This window comes from Nycticebus coucang, chromosome 3 (genome assembly GCF_027406575.1).
Source record: "Nycticebus coucang isolate mNycCou1 chromosome 3, mNycCou1.pri, whole genome shotgun sequence".
Taxonomy (NCBI): Eukaryota; Metazoa; Chordata; class Mammalia; order Primates; family Lorisidae; genus Nycticebus; species Nycticebus coucang.
Window position 1 is genome coordinate 67,898,743 of NC_069782.1, and position 10,043 is coordinate 67,908,785.

At 39.4% G+C, this 10,043-nt stretch overlaps 1 protein-coding gene across 3 annotated transcripts in view; it reads right to left on the reverse strand.

Moving 5' to 3' along the window:
* ADGRE3 (adhesion G protein-coupled receptor E3) overlaps nt 1-5,081 on the reverse strand; it is a 79,029-nt gene extending 73,948 nt beyond the window's left edge. For all 3 annotated transcript variants that reach the window (XM_053584946.1, XM_053584948.1, XM_053584945.1), the window contains exon 1: nt 4,964-5,081. In XM_053584946.1, the coding sequence (XP_053440921.1) occupies nt 4,964-4,988 (25 nt within the window). In that variant the 5' untranslated portion in view covers nt 4,989-5,081. The remainder of the gene's footprint in view (nt 1-4,963) is intronic.
* Between the last annotated feature and the right edge of the window lie 4,962 nt (nt 5,082-10,043).

Below are 10,043 nucleotides of genomic sequence, written 5' to 3' on the forward strand. Positions count from 1 at the left end.
GACAGAATCCCAGGGTTTTAAGAAACTTTAGAAATCATCCACTGACTCATTTTGTAGATGATGAAATATGTCTCCAGGGGTTAAGTTGTTGAGACACCAGTTGGGCAAACTTGGGCAAGTTGTTTAACTTCGCTGTGTTTCCTTATATGAAACATGGTGATGGCAATCCCCACTAAAGCTCCACTGTCATACTTTAAAGATCTTGAAAAAATAATACTTCGTTTTATATGGAATCAGAAAAAACCTCGAATAGCCAAGACATTACTCAAAAATAAAAACAAAGCAGGAGGAATCACACTACCAGACCTCAGACTATACTACAAATCGATAGTGATCAAAACAGCATGGTACTGGCACAAAAACAGAGAAGTAGATGTCTGGAACAGAATAGAGAACCAAGAGATGAATCCAGCTACTTACCATTATTTAATCTTTGACAAGCCAATTAAAAACATTCAGTGGGGGAAAAGATTCCCTATTTAACAAATGGTGCTGGGTGAACTGGCTGGCAACCTGTAGAAGACTGAAACTGGACCCACACCTCTCACCATTAACCAAGATAGACTCTCACTGGATTAAAGATTTAAACCTAAGACATGAAACTATAAAAATACTAGAAGAGAGTGTAGGGAAAACCCTTGAAGAAATTGGGTTGGGTGAGTTTTTTATGAGAAGGACCCCCCGGGGAATGGAAGCTGCTTCAAAAATACACTATTGGGACTTGATCAAACTAAAAAGCTTCTGCACAGCCAAGAATACAGTAAGTAAAGCAAGCAAACAGCCCTCAGAATGGGAGAAGATATTTGCAGGTTATGTCTCCGACAAAGGTTTAATAACCAGAATCCACAGAGAACTCAAACGCATTAGTAAGAAAAGAACAAGGGATCCCATTGCAGGCTGGGCAAGGGACTTGAAGAGAAACTTCTCTGAAGAAGACAGGCGCACGGCCTTCAGACATGAAAAAATGCTCATCATCTTTAATCATCAGAGAAATGCAAATCAAAACTACTTTGAGATATCATCTAACACCAGTGAGACTAGCCTATATCACAAAATCCCAAGACCAGAGATGTTGGCGTGGATGTGGAGAAAAGGGAACACTTTTGCGCTGCTGGTGGGAATGCAAATTAATACATTCCTTTTGGAAAGAGATATGGAGAACACTTAGAGATGTAAAAATAGATCTGCCATTCAATCCTGTAATCCCCCTACTGGGCATATACCCAGAAGACCAAAAATCACACCATAACAAAGATATTTGTATCAGAATATTTATTACAGCCCTATTCATAATTGCTAAGTCATGGAAAAAGCCCAAGTGCCCATCGATCCACGAATGGATCAATAAATTGTGGTATATGTACACCATGGAATATTATGCAGCCTTAAAGAAAGATGGAGACTTTACCTCTTTCATGTTTACATGGATGGAGCTGGAACATATTCTTCTTAGTAAAGTGTCTCAAGAATGGAAGAAAAAGTACTCAATGTACTCACCCTTATTATGAAACTAATGTAGGACCTTCACATGAAAGCTATAACCCAGTTATAACCTAAGAATAGGGAGAAAGGGGAAAGGGAGGGGAGGGAGGGGGAAGGAGGGGTATTAATGGGATTACACCTGCGGTGCATCTTACAAGGGTATATGTGAATCCTAGTAAATGTGGAATGTAAAGGTCTTAGCAAAATAACTAAGAAAATGCTACAAAAGCTATGTTAACTAATGTGATGAAAATGTGTCAAATGATCTATGAACCAAGTGTATGGTGCCCCACGATCATACTAATGTACACAGCTATGGTTTAATAAAAATAAATAAATATAAATAAAAAAATAAAATTAACAGGAAAAAAAGAAACATGGTGATGTCACTGCCTATTTTGTGAGGTTGTGGTGATGACTTAAATGAGGGAAATGTGTAGAACACATATCTGGCAGAAAATACTCCATAAATGCTGGCTGCTGCCTATTATAATTTGACTTCTTCCTTTCCAATTTGGATGCCCTTTAATTCTTTCTCTGTAAAGTTCCCTCTATTATCAGTTGGACCAGAATCCTATTCTTCTTGACCTGATGCTCATTCCATTACCCACTCCTCTTTTATCCAGTGAACATGGAAAGATTCATGGATAACCAAAATTCACAAGTACTCCATCTCACAAGTATCTTAGTACTCTGTCTCCAATTTCCCAAATGGAAGCTTCTCTCACATTTGATTTCATAGATGTACACTGAACATCTCATATATAAAGCTACTATGTTAGGGAATGCAAAGGCGAGAGAGACATGGCATTTGCCTTCAAGTATAGCTCATATGATTATTTAGGGGCAGGGTCTTGCTCTGTCACCCAGGCTAGAATGCAATGGTTCAATCATAACTCACTGTAACCTCAAAATCCTGAGCTAAAGTAAGCATCCCACCTCCGCCTCCTGAGTAGTTAGGAGTTTAGGTACACATCACCATGTCTGGCTAATTTTTTTTAAATTAAAAAAATTTTTTTGGCAGAGGTGGGGTCTTGTTACGTTGCCCAGACTGGTCTGAAACGCTTGATCTCAAGCAATCCTCCTGTCTTGGCCTCCCAAAGTGCTGAGATTAGAGGTTTGAGCCACTGTGCCTAGACTATTTTATAGATTTTATAGTCTATCCCCTGCTTCCCAAACTACATAGCTGCAAGACTTTGAGCAATTCACATAACTGCTCTGTGAAGCCATTTCTTATCTGTAACATGGAGATGCTATGCAATAATGAATGTAAAGCAATTTTAGGCTGATGCCAGGCTAAAGTAGCTGCTTAATAAATGTAAGCTTTGATTGATATTGTGTCTGTTGATATTGATATTCTGGGGCTGGAAGGACGGATGGGATTTCAGAGTTATGGAACCATTTGTATAGAGGCGGTGTTTTAAGTCATGGGATTATGAGATTCCTTACAGGGAGAAGGAGTAGAAAAACAGAAGACCTTAGACCGAATAGTGTGGGAAGAGTATTATAGCAAAAATCTGGAGCCAGAAGTCTTGGGTTCAAATCCTGGCTCTGCCATTTACTAGCTGTGTAATTTTAGACAACAATATAGCCTCTCTGTGCTCCAGTTTTCTCATCTGTAGCATGGGGATGATAACAACAGTACCCGTCTTATAAGCCTATTGTGAGAATTAAATAGGTTAATACAGGTAAGGTGCATAGTGAGTTCTGAAAAATGTTGGATGTTATTATTTTATTTTGATAAACTTATGGGGCACAGGTGTAATTTTGTAATATGTACTTAGTGGTGAAGTCAGGGCTTTTAGGGTATCTATCACCCAAATATCGCACATTGCACCTACTCAGTAATTTCTCATTAACTCCCTTCTTCCCACACCCTCACCCTTTTGAGTCTCCATATTGTATCATTCCACGCTCTGTGTTTGTATGTACACATTACTTAACTCCCACTTATGAGTGACAACATGAGGTATTTGTCTTTCTGAGTCTGACTAGTTTCACTTTAAGATAAGGGCCTCTAGTTCCATCCATGTCATCATTATTTTTCATTTTCCTATCACAGGAAAAAGAAAAAGGAAGTGGAGGAAAGAATGGCAAGAGAGACAGGAAGAAAGTCAGTGCATTGTTAGGCCATAGAAACTTTCAAGGGGAAAAGATTAATTAAAAAAAAAAACAACTCTATACCATGGAATACTATTCAGCCATTAAAAAAAATGGAGACTTTACATCCTTCGTATTAACCTGGATGGAAGTGGAAGACATTATTCTTAGTAAAGCATCACAAGAATGGAGAAGCATGAATCCTATGTACTCAATCTTGATAAGAGGACAATTAATGACAATTAAGGTCATGGGGGGGAAGCAGAAAGAGGGATGGAGGGAGGGGGGTGGGGCCTTAGTGTGTGTCACACTTTATGGGGGCAAGACATGATTCCAAGAGGGACTTTACCTAACAATTGTAATCAGTGTAACTGGCTTATTGTACCCTCAATGAATCCCCAACAATAAAAAATAAATAAATAAAAAAAAAAAAAAAAAAACAACTCATGAGGAAGAAGATGAATAAACTATTGGATTGGACCTTAAGGAAAATTTGTGGGACGCTTATGAACCTGCTTTGAATAGGTTGTTGAGGAAGGAAAACACAATTTAAAGGTGTTCAAAGCAGAATAGAGGAAAGAGGAGAAAGAGAAGACAGCTAATTATTGGATCAAGTGGCTCCTGACGGGGTAAGTCAAGGTGCAATCGGTCATACTGAGCTAGGAAACCAGCAGGCACTGCTTAACTCAGAATCAAAAGCCCTGACCGTGCTGATCAAAAACAGGATGTGGGCAGAACAAGTTAAGATAGGTTGAAATCCAGATGGCAAGGAAATTAGCTGCTGTGTTGACCTTGCAGCTCATTATGCCCTAGTTAGAATATATCATCATGCTAAAAAAGAAACTCTCACCGACATTGTAACTGTTTTAGGAGGGACCTTATGAAGTATAGTGTGTTCCAAAAGTCACCATACATGGAGAAAAGGAGAAACTGTAGCTAAATATTCCTTTATTAATGAAATATTCATTACAAAATTTTACAAAATATTCTATCCATGTTGGCCAACTCTTTCTACACACAAATGAAGTCTTCTTTCCCTTTTATGGCAAACACGTGTCAAGGTATCTTTTTTCTTGTGTATAAAGATTTTTGAAACAGCCTGTATAATAAAAAAAGGGAAGGGTTCCCAAGTTTAGAATATCACTACTACTTTCTAAGAAATAGCCTGCTCAGCCTATGATTAATAATAATAATAATGCAACCCAAAGGGGTGTTGTTCTCCTCAGTAGGGAGAACTGGCCTCTACTCTGTGGAGAAGATCTTCTATATTCCCCATATTTTGGTTTACACGGTCGGCTTGCTCTTGAATTCTTTCTCATGCAAAGCCAAGGACCCACTTGGACTCCAACATTGGGAATTCCTTACATGTGCCAACACATACCTGGAAGAAGAGATGGCCACTGCATTCCTGTAGTGTAGATGGTCACACCAGCCAGCTCTGGAAGCTCTCTGCTGTCGGTCAAACCAACTGCCTTTCCTACCTCAGGAATCTCATGAGAATTTATGTATCTATCTTAGGTCAGCTGACTCAGGAAATTGCTAGCAGAAAAGTGAACTTCTTCCCTGATTTCACCATTAGACACAGGGTTCTGCTTTTTGTTTATTTTCTATGTTTTTCTGTGCTTGACAGGCTTCCCCCTCCCCTGTAGTTTTCCTAGCTATTTTTGATCACCTTTCGGATAATAGAATCAGTTAACCCTCACATAGAAGTGACGTTTAAGTCACATCCAATTGCCTAAGGATCAGGAAGTAGGTCAAAATAAATCATAAATAGCCCTGTGGGTTTGAGCTGGGTAAATCAAGATTTTTGGGTTATCTGTGTTAGTATCTAGAGTTTGCAGAGGAGTTATTTTCACACATCGTGGCATTCTCCCCTGCCCCCTGCAGCAGATGGGGCTCACCAGTTTTGACTGACACCCCAAAGTCTGACAGAGGGTGATTTATTATTTGGTCATTTGGGGGTATATTCAGATCATCATGGGATTTGAGAGAAAAGGTCTCTAAATATTTCCATCCTTCAGGGAACAGTAAATTATTATTTAGTGACAGGATCTATGCTACCTTCAAGGGATACAGCAATGAACAAAAATGGACACAATCTTTCCTTCATAGAACTTGGAATCTAGTGAGGAAGCCAGGCAACTCATAGCCCAGTCTTAGTGAGGTGGTGATTCTTTGAACATCCAACAATCCAGGATCCAAGAAATAAACATCCAAACCATCCAAGACACCCAACACCCAAGAAATAAGCAAAAAGCAATTATCTAAAGTATCACAGAAACATTATTACTGGAATGAAGGATTCCATTCGTAAAATACAGAGAAACATCTTAAAGTCATTTCTTCCCTTTCTCCCAGGTAGCTTGGGCTGCACTTTATTTGTTGGTGGGTAGGGATGGGATGCATTTGATTTGTTGGTGGGTAGAGGTTGGGATGCATTTGATTTGCTGAGAATGGGAGTTGGTGTGCACATGATTTGTTGGGGGGGGTACTCTCAGAAGAAGGACACAAGATAGGACAGGGAATGGAGCTAAAAAAATGAAGTGGTCTCAGGAGTCTAGCCTTTGCATAATACCCTGGGGAACCTGGAGTGCGCACCAGGGTGTTGAACCATTTTGGGGCAAGGCCTTTGCACCTCGCCTGGGTGTCAGTCAATTGTTGGCTGTGTGGGCTGCCCCTGGAGGTGGGCTGCATGCACAACAATGGATGCATCATTGGAACGGACCTGTGCAGAGCACCAGGAGCATTCCCCTCCCTATTCCTCAAACCTCCCTATCTGTCATGCTTACCCACTACCTCACATGTTGCTACTACAGTGTATGAACGTCACTTCCTGTTTGTTTTGTGTTGAAAATAGCAACTATTTTGCATGAATCATATTATATCATGACATCATAAACTTGGGGGTGACCAGCTTCTACATGATTAGTTTCTAATTTTAATTTTTAATTGACAGATAGTAATTGTATATATTCCTTTTGGAAAGATGTTTGGAGAACACTTAGAGGTCTAAAAATAGACCTGCCATTTGATCCTACAATTCCTCTACCAGGTATATATCCAGAAGACCAAAAATCACATTATAACAAAGATATTTGTACCAGAATGTTTATTGCCGCCCAATTCATAATTGCTAAATCATGGAAGAAGCCCAAGAGCCCATCGATCCATGAATGGATTAATACATTGTGGCATTGTACACCAGGGAATATTATGCAGCCTTAAAGAAAGATGGAGACTTTACCTCTTTCATGTTTACATGGATGGAGCTGGAATATATTCTTCTTGGTAAAGTATCTCAAGAATGGAGGAAAAAGTATCCAATGTACTCAGCCCTACTATGAAACTAATTTATAACTTTCATATGAAAGCTATAACCCAATTATAATCTAAGAATATGGGGAAAGGGGAAAGGGAGGGGAAGGGAAGGGGGAGGTTAGGTGAAGGGAAGTTAATTGGTGGGACCACACCTATGGTGCATCTTACAAGGGTCCATGTGAAACTTAGTAAATGTAGAATATAAATGTCTTAACACAATAGCTAAGAAAATGCCAGGAAGGCTATGTTAACCAGTGTGATTAAAATGTGTCAAATGGTATATAAAACCAGTGTATGGTGCCCCATGACCACATTAACGTACACAGCTATGATTTAATAAAAAAAAAGCCTGGTTTTTATATTTATTCATTCATCCATCATCCATGTGTGCAACCATGGATTCATTCAATAAATATTTAAAATGTGTCATCTATATTCTTGGTACTTTTATGTCGGTTGATTCATTTTACTCAATCTTTATTTTCTCACATTTAAGATGAGGTTAATCTTGCCAGTCCATTTACTCTTTTCTCACTCCCAACCTCATCAAGGTATAACTGACAAGTAAAAATTGTATGTATGTAAGGTGTACAACTTGATGTTTTTCTACACATATACCTTGTGAAATAGTCACCACAATCAAGCTAATTAACATAACCATTGCTCCACATAATTATCATTTTTTTGGTAGTGAGAAAACTTACAATATACCCTCTTAGCAAATTTCAAGTATGCAATACAGTGTATATGTGCTTAAAATTAGAGACACAATCTCTTTCTGTCAGCCAGGGTGATTTTCCATCTCAACCTCCTGGGGAGGAGGGGTTACACCATCATGCTTGGTTAATTAGAAAAAGATTACTTTTGTAGGGATGGGGGGGGTGTCTCACAGTATTTTCCAGACCGGTCTCAAACTCCTGGCCACAAGTAATACCTTGGCCCAAAGCATTTGGATTACAATCATGAGCCAGTGCACCTGGCCAGCATTATTAGCTATACTTACCATGCTGTATGTTAGACAACCAAAACTTATTTGTCTTTTGTAACTGAAATTTTGTACCCTAAATTTTAACAATACCTCCTTATTTTCTCTCCAGCTTCTGGCAATAACTAGTTTACTTTCTGTTTTGAGTTTGACTGTCTTAAGTTCTTTCTTTCTTTTTTTTTATTTTTGGAGACAGAATCTCACTTTGTTGCCTTTGGTAGAGTGCCATAGCATCATAGCTCATAGCAACCTCAAACTCTTGGGCTGAATTGATGCTCTTGCCTCAGCCTCCCAAGTAGCTGGAACTACAGGTGCCTGCCACAATGCCAGGCTATTTTTAGAGATGAGGTCTTGCTCTGATTTGGGCTGGTCTCGAACCTGTGAGCTCAGGCAATCCACCCACCTTGGCCTCCCAAGTGCTGGGATTACAGGTGTGAGCCACTGTGCCTGGCCTATTTAAAGTTTTTTTTATAAATGAGATGATGCAGTATTAGAAATAAGACAATGCAGTATTAGAAATAAGTATCTGGCTTATTTCATTTAGCATAATGTTCTCCAGGTTTGTCCATATTGTCACAGATGGTAGGATCACCTTCTTTTTAAAGGTTGTTTAATATTCCATTGGATGTGTGAATATTCTTTACTCATTTATCTTTTGACATTTAGGTTGTTTCCATACCTTGGTGACTGTGAATAGTACTCCAATGAATATGGGGTGCAGCTATCTTTATTTTCTTTTGAAATGTACTCAGAAATGGGATTGCTGGATCATACATACAGTCCTATTTTTAAGTTTTAAAAGAACCGCCATATTGTTTTACATAATGCTGTACACCAACGGTGTACAAGGGTTCCATTTTTTCCACATTCTTGTAAACATTGTCTTTTTGATAATGGCCATTCTAACAGGTGTAAGGTGATAACTCATTTTTGATTCCCATTTCCCTGATGATTAGCAATGTTGTACATTTTTTTCATAGGCCTATTGGCTATTTGCAAGTCTTCCTTCTGAGATAGTATGTCTATTCAGGTCCTTTGCCCAGTCCTTTTTTTTTTTTTTGCTATTGAGTTGCATGGAGGAAAAAAGTGCATTCATGGTGTTAATTAAGTCTGATTTTCTTTCCTTCATTTGTTGAAAAGTACATTTTCATGGAGACAGCTTTAGGGAATAAAATCAGATAGCTGGTACAAAGGAAGTTTGAGAATAGAAAAATGCTGAGGAACAAAAATGCCAAGGAAGAAAAATAAGGATCTTGTGTAATTTAGCTTATAACACTAGATATGTTTTGAGTATCTATTTGCTATGGTTTGGATGTTTCCCCTAAGTTAACCTTACAATAAACTAAGCTAGAGATACAGTAGAGGGTGTCCCAAAAGTCGCCCATATAGTTGCCTACATAGGGAAAGTGGGAAATTGTACTTAAATGTACCTTTATTTACAGAATATTCATTACAAAATTTTACAAAATATTTTCTACGTGTTAGCCAACTCTTTGTAAAATAACAGTGTAATATACATATAACATTCAAAATATGTGTTAATCGGCTACTTGTTTTATCAGTAAGCCCTCTGGCAACAGTAGGCTATCAGTAGTTACGTTTTGGGGGAATCAAAAGTTACACGTGAATTTTCCACTACAGGAGGGTAGCACCCCCAAATACCTCCCCGTTGCACTCCCAAAACTCTCCCCCCTTCAAGTTTCAACTATATAAAAAATATAGACAAACCCCCCTTAAGTAGGGCACTGAATTGGATTAACCTATTGATAAAGGTGAAAGGGGGTGGATAAGGCAGGAGAAAAGGTTAAGTGAAATACTTAATAGCTCTAAAGAGCCCTGTGGGTGGAAGTACACCACCACTCAAGCTCAGGCCCCGCCCACTAGGTGCAAGCCCCTCCCCATTCTCCGCCCCATCTCTGTTTGACGGACCTAAGCTCCGCCCCAGCCCTGTCCATGGGCTCGAGGTCTGGTCGTACCCTCTTCTAGAGCCTAGCCTCAGAGCCCCCGGGGTAAGAAAACTAGAATCTGTCCTCTGAGGCTGCGTGAAGGAGGGGTTAGTCTTTCTACCGCCGCCTACGTCCCTCTGGCCCCAAGAACTGGAGCCCCAGCCATTTCCGCTCCCAGCGGCCCCGAGAACGGAAGCGGAAGTACGCGTGGC